Source organism: Solanum stenotomum, chromosome 1 (assembly GCF_019186545.1).
Source record: "Solanum stenotomum isolate F172 chromosome 1, ASM1918654v1, whole genome shotgun sequence".
Taxonomy (NCBI): Eukaryota; Viridiplantae; Streptophyta; class Magnoliopsida; order Solanales; family Solanaceae; genus Solanum; species Solanum stenotomum.
Window position 1 is genome coordinate 55,520,901 of NC_064282.1, and position 16,814 is coordinate 55,537,714.

General features: G+C 42.7%; 1 protein-coding gene and 1 pseudogene across 1 annotated transcript; one reads left to right on the plus strand and one right to left on the minus strand.

Moving 5' to 3' along the window:
* Positions 1 to 3,429: 3,429 nt before the first annotated feature.
* LOC125854485 (uncharacterized) lies at positions 3,430 to 11,773 on the plus strand (annotated as a pseudogene).
* A 2,152-nt stretch (positions 11,774 to 13,925) lies between these two features.
* Positions 13,926 to 16,048, minus strand: LOC125853791 (pectinesterase-like). The gene is made up of 2 exons (XM_049533543.1): positions 14,829 to 16,048; positions 13,926 to 14,734 (listed from the first exon to the last, which is right to left on the minus strand). The coding sequence occupies exons 1-2, from the start codon at positions 15,805 to 15,807 to the stop codon at positions 14,055 to 14,057; spliced, it is 1,659 nt and encodes a 552-aa protein (XP_049389500.1). The 5' UTR covers positions 15,808 to 16,048; the 3' UTR covers positions 13,926 to 14,054.
* Between the last annotated feature and the right edge of the window lie 766 nt (positions 16,049 to 16,814).

Sequence of the window (16,814 nt, forward strand, 5' to 3'; positions counted from 1 at the left end):
ACTTGACCCTGACTCTAACACTCGACTTGAGACCCAACCTCAACCTTGAACTTGATCCGAGACTTGAGAATCGACTTCGACCCTAACCCTAACTCAAGACCTATCCCTAATCTCAATACGAGACCTCAACCAGAGACCCGACCCTAAACTTGACCCCCACTCCGACCTCAACCTGAGACCTCAACATGAGATCTGACCCTGACTTGATCATGACTTGAGGCCAGACTTGACCCTAACCTTTTTTTAAAACCTGACCGTAACACTTGACCCCAACATTGACTTGGTCCAACTTTTGAATCGAGATCTGCCACGAGACTTGACCCCGACACCCGACTCAAAACCCCATCCCAACACCTAAGTTGGGATCCAACCCCGATACTTGACCCAAAATTCAACCTCTAATCCTAACTCAAGATCCGACCCTGGTAAAATCTGAAACATGGGAGTTGAGTCTCAACTTGAAGTCGAGAGTCAGGTTTCGAATTGAGAATTAGGAGTCGGGTCTAGCATTAGTATTGAAAATTGATATTCGAAACTTAAGTTAGGATGAAAAGTTGAGATGTGAGGTTCAAAATGATTTTGAAAAATGTTTTCCTTACTTTTTTTAAAGGAAGTCATTTTCCTTAAATTCGAGGAAATAAGTTGATTTGGAAAATATTTTCCAAAACATTTAAGCCAACCAAACATGACAAAATTGGAAAATATTTTCCTTTCTACAAAACCGCATTGACGACTTTACCCTTTACCAAAGGTCCTGAATTCGAGCCGGTATATGGAGAAAATTTTGTTGGGAGCGCCAACACCAAATGGGTCTTGAAGTGAGTGATTCAAATTTATTCGGTGCTCCAATGCACACACTAGGTTGAAAACCAAAAAAAAATACAAACCACATTTATCGGTGATTTTATCTACTAAATACAATTCCCATAATTACATGTGAAAATAATTCTTTTATATTCACTTTTACTTGTCATGTTTCGATACTTGAGAGTCAAATTGTACGGACTTTGACCGACATTTCAAGATATATTTTTTTCATCATATTAATATGAGAATAATGCAACTTTTAGTATTTTTCATATAGTTTCAAACATTTAAATTTAAAATATCGAAGCAGCCTAATTCAATCTAACTTTGAAGATTCTTTAAAGACCCCTCATAAAGAGAAACATAATGTAACAACCTATTCCGGTTTTATTCAAAGGGCACCTCGTGCAAAATCTCAAGAATTTCTTATAGACAACGTCAATTTAAAACTGGGCTGACGTCATCCCGCCAAAGCGGCGCTGTTATAGTTGTGTGTCAACCGTTATAGCGTGGTTAGCTAGGCAGAAACTCAGAAACATAATTTTTTCTAATTATTCTCCTCCGCTTCAGTGGTAAAAACAGATGAGGGTCCAAAACCCTCCAAAAGCTTCTCTAATCTTGGAGACTAAGGAGAAGAGGAATTCTAGCACAAGAAGGGTCAAACCCATGGATTTCCGTTCTACGTCCATCAGGATTCATCCTCAAGGAGCTAGAAGTTCATGTTAAGATTTCTTTAGCAGTTTTTTGGCGTCCAAGTAGACTAAGCCTAATTGAGTAGTTAAACCTATCTTTACTTACATAATACCTTGTGAATTGTTGGTAATTTAGATGTACAAGCCTTCAGGCGCAGAGTTTGGGCAGACAATTGTGTGGATCACAGTTGTTTAGGGTGGTAAGGTACTTAACTTGCTAATGTGGATAGGTATTATTCTAGGGGTGGTAACCGGTGAGTTATGGCTTATAAACAGTAAAAACTGTCTAGAGAGAGACGTTCTATGTGATGGTTGTTGTTTTCCATGTTATGTAATGTGTGCATGTTAACGGTCTCTATTATAAAACTTGTACAATACATGTTGGTAAAAACATAAGGGTTGAATGTGAAATGATGAATTGTTGATAATCTCATATAATAAATGTGTTTTGCATACTTGTATTTACAAGTGTGATTGTATTTCATTATTTGTGATTGTGCTTGTGTGACTATCGGTTGGTTCGGGTACCGCGACTAGTGTAAGGTATACCTTGATTGGCTTGGGTACCACACTAGGTACAAATTATCGATTGGCTTAGGTACCATTCCTGATACTGGATACTATTGATTGACTCGAGTACCACGCTGGTACATGTTTGATTATTCTCTTATATGTTAGTTCACTACCATGAGTGAATTGGGTGTACTTCTTTGAAATGTGATTGTTACATGTTGGTCCGTGAGTATCGAGAATTGTGTTGAAATGTTTGGAGGGTTCTTGTATAGGTCGGAAGGGCATGTTAAACATTATAGATAATGTTTGGGGATCCTTGGTGGTCCGGGTTACTTGAAAGGTGCAACTAATAGGGTTTGGGTGATTTTTTATGATTTTTGACATGTCTTGGATGGTTGTTAAGTCAAGATGTTGACTGAGAGCTTTGCCTATTCACTAGCTCATGTGGTAGTGTTAGTTCGGCTGGTCTAGGACATATTTGATAGGGGGGATTGGGTTAAGGTATTTTGGTAGGAGTCTCGTATGTGGTTTGCTAATTTGGTCAAGGTCCATGGTATTGGCGTGAGAGCTTTAGGGAGATTAGTAGTCCAGTTAGCAGAGTTGTAGTGGATAGGAATCAGGAAAGGGAACAACAGAGGAATTCTGGTGTTGGTAGAATGTGCGGTTTTGAAAAGTCTCTATGTGATAGATGGGTTAGATTGTGATCGAATGTGGGGTGAAATGGCTTAGATGGTGGAGTTGGCAGCGTAAGGAGGTCAAGTGACTTGAGATAGGGTGTATGAGTACCATGGTAGCATAATTTGACAATAAAGGGAGTGCTGCTAAGGATCGGGGTCATGAATATATCTCCAAGTTCCATGTTTCTTGATTAATTGCAGGATATTATGTTGTAATGACCCTCCAGGTCATTTTGTGTCTTGCCTTCTATGTGTCGTTTATAGCGTTCTTGTAGCAACCCCAAGTCATTTATGACTTGCTGGGACTGACAGTTCGGTCACCTGGTCGTTCGTTTGGTCTTGGTGCGAGTTTTTGTGTTTTGGAGCTTATGAACCTTGAACGATCATTTTCGATCAAAAGTTCAAGAAGATGACATCAGAATCCAATTCTGACGATTCCATCAGCTCCGAAAGGGTCATTTTAGGCTAATAGCATGGCCGACTTGACTCCCGAGGGTTTTAGCGTGTGTCGGTGCAATTAGGCGTTTTAACTTTAAGTTTAAGCCTAAGTTTGACTTTGGTCAACATTCTGAGTAAACGCGCTTGGATGAGAATTCCGTCAGTGCGATTAGCTCCGAAATGTCGAGTATGGTCTAGATTGACCCTTCTTTTGTGTCCCGAAGTTTTTGATATCTTTCCAAGCCCTTTTGTGGGTTTTGACTTAAAATGACCTTTGGAAGTGGGATCCACTTTTTATCGAGATGACCTTTGATGGAAATTTTGACAGCGTCGTTGAGTCTGGATTATCAAATTTGGTATGGTTGCATATCTCGTTTCCGTGCACGGGGTTCCGAAGGAGATCGGAGCACCCCGTCAGAGTTTTTAGTTGTTGGAAAAATTGTCGATATAGCAGATTTTCAGTAACATTTCCCAAAAACTTAAACCCTCATAACGCTCTCATCTTTTGCCCGATTTAGGCGATTCAAAGTGCAGGAGCTTCGTATTTTCGGTGGCTTCGCTGTAGGGTGTTCAAAAGATGTTGGGTGCGCGTAATGCGAGGTAATTTCGCGATAAAACCTAACTGCAGTACCTTTTTCGAGCCTTTCTTTTTGGGTATTATTGTTTTGGTCATATCTCACTCATTTTAGCTCGGTTTTCGGTGATTAAAAGTCCCACATGTTGAAAATTATTGAGACTTCATCGTAGAGTGTTCAAAGAGTGTTGGGCACCTTTCGATTTTTGTTTATTTCAAGTTTGGACTGCTGCTGCTTTCTTTTTTTTTAGTTGATTAAAGTGTGGTTTCTTGCTTGTTGGTTTTTGCTATGTTTTGAGCCTCGAATTGTGTTCCATTTTGGGAAATAAGTTTGGGGTGCTGTTTAGGGTCTCTTGATGGAGTCAAATTTGGACAGTTCAGTGTGGGTCCCACGATTCCCGTTTTGACTCCAAAATTGACCTATTTCCGTTTGTTGTGAGTTTGGTTTCTAAACGACCGTACTAATGTTGTGACCCTATATTTGATAGAGTGACAACGTTCAAAGGTCGTTCAGGAAGGAAAAACTCCAGTAAAGTGATTAGGAGAGCGAGCGATCGGCCTTAAAGTAGGCTACGACTTCCTTTCTTTTAGATTGAGCTTAATTGTGTAAAAGCATGTCGATTGGAGTGAATTGGGAGTGGGTACCAGTTTACTACCTTAGTTTGATTAGATACCTTATGTTAGGATCAATTGGCCACATTTCGGGTATAGTATCATGTTGACCGGTTTAGTAGAGTTGCATGCTTATGTGCTAAATGTTATTGTATGCTTGTATGCTATGTATTGCATGCCTTGTTTATCCTTAACCGTAAGCATGATGTCCTTAGTTTAGGTTAGGCTAGCATTGCCTTAGCCTTATGACCGTGTGGGCTGGATAGCCTTGACTTGCTGCCGACGTCGTTCGGATGACTTAGCTCCTTGTAGACAGGAATAGCAGACTTGAGTCTGATAGTTTGAGCCTTAGATTAGGCGTTATCGCTACTTGCTGCACTTATGTATCTTCTCCCTCTTATTCTGCGGTTCCGACGCATTCTCGAAGGTTTGGTGCATCACTCGAGGCATGGGATTGAGATAGTATAGGCTTGGAGCCTTTTCTGTGATGTCTTAGAGTGGACGGCGTTCCACGGTGGTTGTTGTTGGATTGAATTCTATTGGAGATACTATCACCCCCGGGGTCGTTCTTTCTAGCTGGGCTGGGAACATATCGCTGGCTGGGTAGACTCGGTGATATCGGTGATCACCCCCGGGCCTCTCTTTCTAGTTGTGCTGGGAGTGTACTGTTGGCTTGGTGTCCCCGGGTCGCTCTTTTTAGCTGGGCTGGGAGCTGACTACATAGTAGTACAACTCGCGATATCTACCTCACTCACAAGTCCCTCTTTCTAGCTGGGCTGAGAGTGGACTGTTTGGTTGGGTGCCCCCTAGGTCACTCTTTCTAGCTGGGCTGGGAGTGCACTGCTGGCTGGGTGGAGTCTGATGGAATATCTTAGTTACTTTGGGCTAGGAGCCCGATTTCTTCTTTCTCAGTAGACTTAGCTTTTTTGTGTACCTGTCAGGCTTATGGGGGTTCGTTCAGGTTTTATTTGAGCCTGTGTTTTCTTTTCTTATCCGTTTGACCTCTCTGTGTCTAGATTCTATCCTTTCTTATTGTGTTTACCCTTTTTGCTCAGTCGGCCTATGATGCCTACTGAGTACCTGTTATGTTGGTACTTATGCTACGCTCTGCATTAATTTCGTGATGCAGGTCCCAGTACCAGTTACCAGCGGTGATTAGTTCCAGCCTATTTTTGCAGTTGTGATTCGGAGACGAGGGCGAGCACTTGGCGTTTTGGGGTTTGTTCTATCTCCTTCCTTTGTTTTAGCTAGTCTTGTTGCCTTTGAGACACACTCTGTTGTGGTCCACTTTTGGGACTTGTACTCTATATTGGATGGCTCTGTACTAGTGACTTCCAGGTTCTGGGAGGGATTTCTGTATATATTTATTTTGGGTTGCTTCCGCCTTGTTATTCTTGTTTAGATTATTGTTTTCGCTAGTTTCTGCCCTTTCGCTCATTGCTTGATGTTCTAGGTTAGGAGTTGGCTTACCTACTGGTAGGGTAAGTAGGTGCCATCGTGACTCAAGAAATCGGGTCTTAACAAGTTGGTATCAGAGCCTCAGGTTCATCGGTCTCACTTGTACAGAGCTAACATCTAGTAGAGTCTTGCGGATCTGTGCGGAGACATCCGTAACTTATCTTTGGGAGGATACATAATGTTCTTAGAAAGTTTTCCTCTTTTCTTTCACTTTCGTGCAGAATGTGTCTTATTGGTTCCTTAAGATCTCACTTGTTGCACTCTTTCGCAGGATGGCTCGCTCGCAAGGTGGCACGGCTAGGGGTGATGCACTTAGGCCTGCAGACAGAGCCCCAGCTTGGGGTAGACGCCGACCCTGAGGTCGATAGAGGGCCGCAGCATCAGTCCAGGAGAGAGATGAGGATCCAGAGCCAGTAGCAGACCCTTCAGCACTTCATATACCAGATCAGCCGGTGGGGCTGGAGCCAGCCCAGCTGCCACCCGGACTAGTTTTGACTCCAGATCTTCAGGCCGCTATTGCTCAGTTCTTATGTGTGCTTGGGGGGATGCAACAACCACCCGCCCCAGCTACACCAGCACTAGTACCGCAAGATCAGCCTACAATGAGGGCACCTCAGGTCCAGGTACCACCTGAGGGAGTACAACCCTTAGCAACGGACAGACCTACGTCGCTTGAGGACCATAAGATGCTTGGTGTGTTTCTCAGGTTGACACCACTGAGGTTTTCTAGGGCAGTGGGTGAGGATGCCCACGAGTTTCTTACTACTTACCGTGAGAGGCTCCGCACTTTGGGCCTTGTGGAGTCTAGAGGGGTCGACTTCATTACTTACGAGCTAAATGGGCCAGCCAAGCAGTGGTGGCGCACATTCATTCAGACCAGGCCAGTTGGATCTCCACCGGTATCATGGGATGAATTTTTTGAGGCCTTCTTGGCCAAGTTAATTCCTCGTAGCGTTAGAGACCGCCTCAGGGATCAGTTCTGCAGGTTAGAGCAGGGCTCCATGTCGGTGGCGGAGTACGAGACTAGGTTCCATGAGCTCTCCCGTTATGTCGAGATGATATTACCTACAGAGGAGGAGAAATTTAGGTATTTTGTTCGTGGGTTGAGATTGCAGCTTCGGCTTGAGACCCAGTCCTTAGTTTTCTGCGGGTCGATCTTTTTTAGACGTAGTTGACCATGCTAGTACTATGGAGCATCTTCATCGCGAGGCCCAAGGGGGCAGCGAAAAGAGGGCTAGACATAAGGGCAGCTACAATGACTCTCGCCCCAGGTCTAGAGATTATCATGATAGGGCCGGAGGACGATTTCGACAGGGTCAGTCTAGCAAACCTACACAGGCCTCTCTTCAGGCATCAGATGGTGGTCGGAGTGAGGCTAGTTCGAGTCAGGGCCGCGAGGTGTTTCTGTCCGGTTCTTCAGGCCATGATAGTTGTTCTTCTGGGAGTCGCCCTCGACAGGGTTGCTATGAGTGTGGTGAGATGGGTCATTGGGCCAGGATTTGCCCTCAACATGGTCGGATTGCTCCCGCCCCTCATGCAGCTCCCCCAACTTTACCAGCACCTCCAGTTAGAGGCCGTGGTCAGGGTCAGGACCGTAGAGGTGGTCAGCAGGGTATACGGGGTGGTCCCTGAGGAGACAGGTCAGGTGGTAGGTCTGATGGTCAGGGCAGAGGCAGACATAGCCACTTCTATGCAGCTCCAGCGAGGGCAGAGGCTGAGGCATCAGACGATGTGATCACAGGTACGATTTTTTTATGCCAGCAGCCCTCCTTGGCTTTATTTGATCCGGGCTCCACTTTTTTGTACGTTTCTGTTTACTATGCCTCTCGATTGAGTATGATGACTGAGCCTCTGGTAGCGCCGTTGCGTGTGTCGACCCCCGTGGGTGAGTCTTTAGTAGTGGATCAGGTATTTTGATATTGCTTAGTTAATATCCAAGGGCGTGACACCCGGTCTTACCTTATATTGCTTGACATGGTTGATTTCGATGTGATTCTGGGCATGGACTGGTTATCCCCTTATCGCGTTGTTTTAGATTGCTTCTCTAAGACCGTTACCTTAGCCATTCCGGGTATTTCTCCGGTGGTGTGGCAGAGATCTCGTGGTAGCACACCAGTTGGGGTTATCTCTTTTATTCGGGCTAGGAGGCTAGTGGCTAGTGGATGCTTATCATATTTGGCCTATGTATGTGATGTGAGTAGGGAGGTTCCTCCGGTTGAGTCAATTCCTGTTGTTCGTGACTTCTTAGATGTATTTCTTACTGGCCTACCCCCAGAGCGTGATATTAATTTTCCAATTGAGCTTGAGCCAGGTACTCGGCCTATTTATATTCTGCCATATTGGATGGCTCCTGCAGAGCTCAAGGAGCTCAGTGTTCAGCTTCAGGATCTCTTGGATAAGGGATTTATCAGACCTAGTGTATCACCTTGGGGTGCTCCCATTTTTTTTGTTAAGAAGGACGGTACTATGCGCATGTGCATTGACTATAGACAGTTGAATAAGGTGACAGTGAAGAATCGATATCCTCTACATAGGATTGATGACCTATTTGACCAGCTACAAGGAGCTTCAGTGTTCTCTAAGATTGATTTGAGGTCCGGTTACCACCAATTGAGGATTAGGGCAGCAGACATCCCTAAGACTGCATTTAGGACCCGTTATGGCCATTATGAGTTCATGGTGATGTCATTTGGGTTGACTAATGCCCCTGCTGCCTTTATGGACTTGATGACACACGTGTTCAGGCCTTATCTTGATTCCTTCGTCATAGTCTTCATTAATGACATTTTGATATACTCGCGGAGTATGGGTGATCATGAGCAACATTTGAGAGTTGTGCTCCAGACTTTGAGAGATCAGCGGCTTTATGTCAAGTTCTCAAAGTGCAAGTTTTGGTTAGACTCTGTGGCGTTCTTGGGGCATGTTATATCTAAGAAGGGCATTATGGTAGATCCGGCGAAGATTGAGGCAATTCGTGATTAGGCTAGGCCCACTTCAGTTACTGAGATTCGGAGCTTCGTCGGATTAGCAGGCTACTACAGATGATTTGTGGAGGGTTTCTCTACCTTGGCAGCACCTCTATGTTCCCTTTGTTTGGTCAGAGGAGTGTGAGGCGAGCTTTTTGAGGCTTAAGGAATTATTGACCACCACTCCTATATTGACTCTTCCAGTTGAGGGCGAGGGCTTCACGGTTTATTGTGACGCATTCGGCGTTATTTTGGGTTGTGTATTGATGCAGCAGGGCCGGGTTATTGCTTATGCGTCGAGGCAGCTTAAGATTCACGAGCGCAACTACCCCACCCATGACTTAGAGTTGGCGGTGGTAGTTTTCGCACTTAAGATTTGGAGGCACTACTTGTATGGAGTTCGATGTGAGATTTATACCGATCACAGAAATCTTCAATACATCATGAGCTAGAGGGACCTTAATTCGAGGCAGCGTCATTGGATTGAGCTCCTGAAGGATTATGACCTCTCTATTCTCTATCATCCGGGCAAGACAAATGTGGTAGCGGACGCCTTGAGCCGAAAGGCGGTGAGTATGGGTAGTCTAGCCTTCTTATCTGTTGAGGAGCTACCCTTGGCTATAGACATTCAGTTCTTAGCCAATAGCATGGTTTGGTTGGATATCTCAGATTCTAAACGTGTCTTGGCCCATATGGGAGTTCAGTCTTCCTTGCTTGATAGAATCCATGGTTGTCAGTTTGAGGATGAGGCCTTGGTTGCCCTTGGAGATCGAGTGTTAGCGGGTGATGGTGGTCAGGCTACCTTAGATCCTGATGGAGTGTTGAGATTCGTCGGCCGCATCTGTGTTTTGAAAGTTGGGGATTCGATACAGTTGATACTTTCTGAGGGCCATGAGTCTAGATACTCTATCCATCCGGGCACTGCGAAGATGTATTGTGATTTGAGGCAGCATTACTGGTGGAGTGGCATGAAGAGAGATATTGCTGACTTTGTTTCCCGTTGCTTATGCTGCCAGCAGGTAAAGGCCGAGCATTTGAGGCCTGGTGGTGAGTTTCAGAGATTACCCATTCTGGAGTGGAAGTGGGAGTGTATCACTATGGACTTCATAGTGGGGTTACCTCGGACTTCTAGAGGTGTGGAAAGCATTTGGGTCATCATTGATCGATTGACCAACTCAACGCATTTCCTTCCTATTTAGTCTTCATTTAGCGCCGAGAGGTTGGCTCGTATCTACATTCGGGAGATGGTTCGACTTCATGGAGTGTCAGTTTCTATTATATCATATAGGGGCTCTCAGTTCACATCCAGCTTTTGGAGGACCTTTCAGGATGAGTTGGGCACTCGGGTTGACCTTAGCACAACTTTCCACTCGCAGACGGATGGCCAGTCGGAGCATACTATTCAGGTCTTTGAGGATATGTTGCGGGCCTTTGTTATGGATTTTGGAGGTTAGTGGGACCAGTTTTTACCTTTGGCGGAGTTTGCGTACAACAACAGCTACCATTCTAGTATTCAGATGGCTCCATTCGAGGCATTATATGGTAGGCGGTGTCGCTCTCCAGTTGGTTGGTTTGAGTCTACAGAGCCTAGGCCGTGTGGTACAAATTTGCTTCAGGAGGCCCTGGATCAGGTGAGGGTGATTCAGGATAGACTCAGGATGTCTCAGAGTAGGCACCAGAGTTATGCGGATCGGAGGCGCCGACCTTTGAGATTCTCTGTTGGTGATCGGGTATTCCTCCGTGTCTCGATGTTGCGGCGGTATGTTCCTGATGAGTCCCATGTGCTCCAGTATGATGCAGTCGAGTTGGATGATCGTTTGACATTTGTAGACAAACCAGTTGCCATTCTAGCCAGAGATGTGAGGAGATTGCGCTTGAGAGCCATTCCTGTTGTTAAGGTCCATTGAAGGCATCGTCCAGTCGAGGAGGCTACCTGGGAGACCGAGCAGGAGATGCGAGAGCAGTTTCCCAGCTTGTTTGAGCCTTCAGGTACTTATTGACCCTTATTTTCGCAGACGAAAGTCCTTTTTAGTAGTGGATATTGTAATGACCCTCCAGGTCATTTCTGTGTCTTGCCTTCTGTGTGTCGTTTAGAACGTTCCTGTAGTGATCCCAAGTCATTTATGACTTGCTGGGACTGATAGTTCGGTCACCTGGTCGTTCGTTTGGTCTTGGTGCGAGTTTTTGTGTTTTGGAGCTTATGAACCTTGAACGATCATTTTCGATCAAAAGTTCAAGAAGATGACATCAGAATCTAATTTTGACGATTCCATCAGCTCCAGAAGGGTCATTTTAGGCTAGTAGCATGGCCGACTTGACTCCCGAGGGTTTCAGTGTGAGTCGGTGCAATTAGGCGTTTTAACTTTAAGTTTAAGCCTAAGTTTGACTTTGGTCAACATTCTGAGTAAACGCGCTCGGATGAGAATTCCGTCAGTGCGGTTAGCTCCGAAATGTCGAGTTTGGTCTAGATGTGCTAAATGTTATTGTATGCTTGTATGCTATGTATTGCATGCCTTGTTCATCCTTAACCGTAAGCATAATGTCCTTATTCTAGGTTAGGCTAGCATTGTCTTAGACTTATGACCGTGTGGGTTGGATAGCCTTGACTTGTTGCCGACGTCGTTCGGATGACTTAGCTCCTTGTAGACTGGAATAGCAGCTTGAGTCTGATAGTTTGAGCCTTAGATTAGGCGTTATCGCTACTTGCTGCACTTATGTATCTTCTCCCTCTTATTCTGCGGTTTCGACGTATTCTCGAAGGTTTGGTGCATCACTCGAGGCGTGGGATTCAAATAGTATAGGCTTGGAGCCTTTTCTGTGATGTCTTAGAGTGGACGGCGTTCCACGGTGGTTGTTGTTGGATTGAATCCTATTGTAGATACCATCACCCCCGGGGTCGTTCTTTCTAGCTGGGCTGGGAACGTATCGCTGGCTGGGTAGACTCGGTGATATCGGCGATCGCTCCCGGCCTCTCTTTCTAGCTGGGCTGGGAGTGTGCTGCTGGCTGGGTGTCCCCGAGTCGCTCTTTCTAGCTAGGCTGGGAGCTGACTACATGGTAGGAAGACTCGCGATATCTACCTCACTCACAGGTCCCTCTTTCTAGCTGGGCTGGGAGTGGATTGTTTGGTTGGGTGCCCCCTAGGGTCACTCTTTCTAGCTGGGCTGGGAGTGCATTGCTGATTGGGTGGAGTCTGATGGATTATCTTAGTTACTTTGGGCTAGGAGCCCGATTTTCTTCTTTCTCAGTAGACTTAGCTTTTCTGTGTACCTGTCAGGTTTATGGGGGTTCGTTCAGGTTTTATTTGAGCCTGTGCTTTCTTTTCTTATCCGATTGACCTCTCTGTGTCTAGATTCTATCCTTTCTTATTGTTTTTACCATTTTTGCTCAGTCGGCATATGATGCCTACTGAGTACCTGTTGTGTTGGTACTTATGCTACGCTCTGTATCTATTTTGTGATGCAGGTCCCAGTACCAGTTACCAGCGGTGATTAGTTCCAGCCTTCTTTTGCAGTTGTGATTCGGAGACGAGGGCGAGCACTTGGCGTTTTGGGGTTTGTTCTATCTCCTTCCTTTGTTTTAGCTAGTCTTATTGCCTTTGAGACACACTCTGTTGTGGTCCACTTTTGGGACTTGTACTCTTTATTAGATGGCTCTGTACTAGTAACTTCCAGGTTCTGGGAGGGATTTCTGTATATATTTATTTTGGGTTGCTTCCGCCTTGTTATTCTTGTTTAGATTATTGTTTTCGCTAGTTTCTGCCCTTTCGCTCATTGCTTGATGTTCTAGGTTACAGGTTGGCTTACCTACTGGTAGGGTATAGTAGGTGCCATCATGACTCGAGAAATCGGGTCGTGACATATGTGGTGGATTCGAATCGACCAATGATGCCTACCAGTATGTGTTGTTTGTACTGATACTACTCTTATTATGCCACTTGGCATAGTTTGGTTGCAGGATTGGTAATGTTTCTTAGGTGAAGACGAAGATGATCTCCGACAACTTCTAACTTTCTTTCCTTATGGTGAGAATTGTGTCTTATTATTTTGAATCTTGTGATCTCTTAGAAGCTCTAGTACCTGTTTAGACTAGTTCGTTAGGAGAGTTCAGTGTAATTCTTGACAAAAGTACTATATTTTAACTGAGTTGAGTAATTATGTACTTACAAGAGGGTGTTAGCTTATATTTTGTTCACTTCCGCTTTTCATGTTCCAGTTAGGGGTTAGGGTTCTCCTATCTAGATATTGGAGTAGATGCCTACACGGCCCGATGGATTGAGTTATGATACATGACAAGTAAAAGTGTATAATACTCAACTTTTTCTACTCTAATTGTCTTGCTAACTTCTATAATTACTTAGATATTGCATTCAATGTCTTGCTAACTTCTATAATTACTTAGATATTGCATTCAATGTCTTGCTAACTTCTATAATTACTCATTCACTTTTTTTTTAGATTATTTAAAAAAGAATATTACTTTTCTATTTATTAGAAACAACTTTAATTTGTAGTTCTCTTTTTGTTCTTAATGAAATAATTTATAATCATAATTATGACTAATATTTGTTTTAGATCTTCTCCTCCAAATTTTTCTTTTCTTTTTGTTAAAAATTTTTAAACTCGATGCCGAGTTTCTCTTGCGCTTTATTATATTATCTAAATCAATTGAATGCATATGAAAAAAAGAAATAGTTTAGATTATGATAATTTAAATCTTATCGAGAATTAAAATTACAAAATAAAATGCATGTTGCATTAAAGGATGGCATGAAAAATTATATTGAAATCTCATATGATTTTGTTGGTCTTTAAAGATTTTTATTGTTACTAAAATTATGCATGTGAAAAAAATTCACCAAGTGCAATTATAGAGGATATTATTGAAAGTTTTTTCTTGCGCCAAGTTGTCATATTTATTTGTCTTTATAAACTGAAAAGATAAATAGTCGAACAACAGCCCCAAGTTGCTATTTACAAGGGCAAAATAGGTTAAATATTTGATCAATTTAACGAATACGACTATTTAAAGGTGTTATGGCACCCACAACTTCTGAATCCTGGATCGGCCCCTGTATTCAGTGGTGCTAGAACTTGCATTCAGTGTAATTCTATATGACATAGAATTTTGGTAGATATAATGCAAATTAGAGGGGAAAATAAGAATAAAACAAGCTGAAAGCCAAGTCGAATGAATAAACTAAAACTAATTAAGTATTACATTACATAGCTAGAAAAGCAACTAAATAAACATAAGTTTGATAAAAACAATTTTGAACAATAGAAGATTAGATTCATAATTAAAGTTGTTACAGATTCATCAATAGGAAATGCCAGTCTTCTTAATCCAGCTATCTTGATCAATGAAGATATTAGGAGCATATTTTTCAGCTTCCTGTGGTGAAATGTTTCTCTTATAACCAGCCCATTTAACCCTTTTGTCAGTATTTGCTCCTGGTCCCCTGTTCTGATACTCTGCATAGTACAGAGTGTTTAGAGCAAAGTTACCATTCCATGGAGCCCATCCTTCAGGATCAATGAACGCGTCTATCTGAGTTTGCATTATAATTGTCCTGGAATACTCCTTCCATGGTCGTCCAAGATAGGCTTTGATTGGTGGCTGAGTGCTAGTGAATGCTGGCTCAGCCCTGATTTCACAGTTCCTCAAAACGATTGCACCGACCCCACGATGGTCTTTTCTACCTTGAGCAGTGACCATACAAGCTTGGTTGTTACCTGGTTTCCTTACAATCATCTTACAGTTTTGGAACACGGCAGATGCATCGCCAAAGATGAAGTCGATGGTTCCTGAGATGGAACAATCTTTGTAGAATTGTCTGTAGGAATGTGTGTATAGAGTGTCTTGGTATCCATCAATGTTGCAGTTGTAGAAAACTGCCTTGTCTGCTGATACACGGAGTGCAACGGCTTGGTGCTTCATTGCTCCTGCTGTGTTCTCAAACCCGATATCCCTTGCTACGAAACCATCTCCGTTCACGGCTGCATTGACATTTTAAGAGAAACATTTTAACTTTTGTACACGTTAGACGTCATTTAAACTCATTAATTCACGAAATTGAATGATCTGACTTACCAACGGTGGCGGTATGGAAAGTGGCAGTGCCATCAGCATAGTTCTTGTTGCCAGTAATCTTGGTCTTGGTTGGGCCTTCGCCAATAAACACAACGTTTGTCACCCCTCTTGGGACATCGACAATCTCCTTATATTCACCTGCCTTGATTAAGATGACATAGGGTTGAATGTTCTTTGGGGGCACACCTTTAAGGGCTTCTTTGATGGTCTTGAATTGTCCACTACCATCTAGAGCAACCACAGCATTAGGCTTGGTACTTGAAACTTGAAGAAGCCTACGTGAACCGTCTTCAACGAATGATGTGTAGTCATTTGCCAATAATCGGCGGCTAATACCAGGGATGTTCATGCTAGTAAGCATGTCACCAAAGCTAGTAATCATAGCAAGACCATTGCTAGTAAGCTCCCCTGCAGTTTTTAACAATTTCTTCATTTTCTCACCAGTGTCACCACTTGTGTTCTGAAAAGCATCTAAGCAAGTTTCTTGATAAGTAATCGAAGCACTGATCCATGTTTTTAGATCATCGGTATAATCCTTGATCTTGTTGATATCAAAGGTGCCAACTTTATCGAACGATCTTCTTAGATCATCAATAGACACATCAAGAAGACCTTCACAAGTATGTAGAGCCTCTTTGGTTCTAGGATCTTTGGCTGCATCCTTGATCAAGTCAGTATTTTTTATGGCATTTTTTATGTCAGTTATGGTTGATTCAAATGCAACTTTTATAAGTTCCTTTGGGTCACTAGTGTTCTTGGCTGATGCAAGACTCTTCTCACAAGTTTCTTTGTAATCAGTAGGTTGACATATTGCTTTAACAGATTTTGTAGAGGTTGAAACACCACCATTGCTAGCACCATCACCACCACCACTTGATGGATCGCTCGCGTTCTTTTTGGTAATGGTGACACATGCTGCAACAACACAAGCCACCACAAGAATTGAGGCAATGCTACCAATGACTAATTTTTTAGCCATAATATTTTGATTTTAAAAAAAATAATTTTATGTATTTTTCCCAAAGTAAAAAAAATGTTTTTGTATATTTAAATTGATAGAGAGCTTTTGGGGATTTCTTATTAGAGAGGGTACATGCCCCTTGGCTCTGAAAGATGTATTTCCTAAAAAATGGAGAAACTATTTATAGTGTTTGTTTCTGTTGAATATGTGAGGATATGAAATGGTCTAAGAAAAAGAGGAGGCTGTTAGTGTTTCCCTTTTTTAACTTTGTTTTGTCCTACAATTAAGGTTTGCTAAATATAATTTTAATGTTCAATTCAATTCCTGTCTGTTTCAAACTAGTGAATAATATGGACTGATTTATCTTTTCAATATCAGAATTTATAATTACTCTAATTTAAAAAATAAGTATTGGATACATCATCAATGGGAATATCTTGTTAACTCTAGGAACAATAACTGACATAAGTACTAGACGACAAGTTTTCGATCTTAATGCAGGTAAGGCATATCTAAATCATCTTTTTTTAATTACTATATCACGTATAAGGGGAATCAACCCCCTCTACAGTTAGCGGCAGTTGTATAATATACTATTTCGATCTAACAACTTCAAAGAAGTAAGTTTTGGCTTGCCCTCTCCTTACCGTCAAGTGGTTGAATGTCTCCTTTTTCTTATTAGTTAGATAGGTTTGAAAGTCTCTCCTTATTTGATATATAATAAGGTAAGCTTCTGAAGATCTTAGCTTTAGTTTGTGCGTCGGAGCACACTTTCATTTTTCCCTTTAACCTTAATTACATGGAACTTTCATGAATAGGGATTTGCTGTCAGCAATCTTTTATTTTTTATCACCTCAGTTCATTCTAAAAATCTAATCTCACTGAGCCACACGAAGGGGAAGGAAGAGGTGGATGGTCCGGGAACAATAATGAGAGAGGGCTCGTAGCCCCCTCTAACTCTTTTCCACGCTTATTTGTTCACCCGAAATGCACAACTCTTTTTTTAATGAACTAGTTTTTTGACA

What these genes read in the sequence shown, in the direction of transcription:
- LOC125853791 (XM_049533543.1), bottom strand. Translation starts at nt 15,807, where the DNA reads ATGGCTAAAAAATTAGTCATTGGTAGCATTGCCTCAATTCTTGTGGTG. An exon ending in TTTCCATACCGCCACCGTTG is followed by an intron (nt 14,735 to 14,828) that starts GTAAGTCAGATC and finishes ATGTCAATGCAG; the next exon opens with CCGTGAACGGAGATGGTTTC.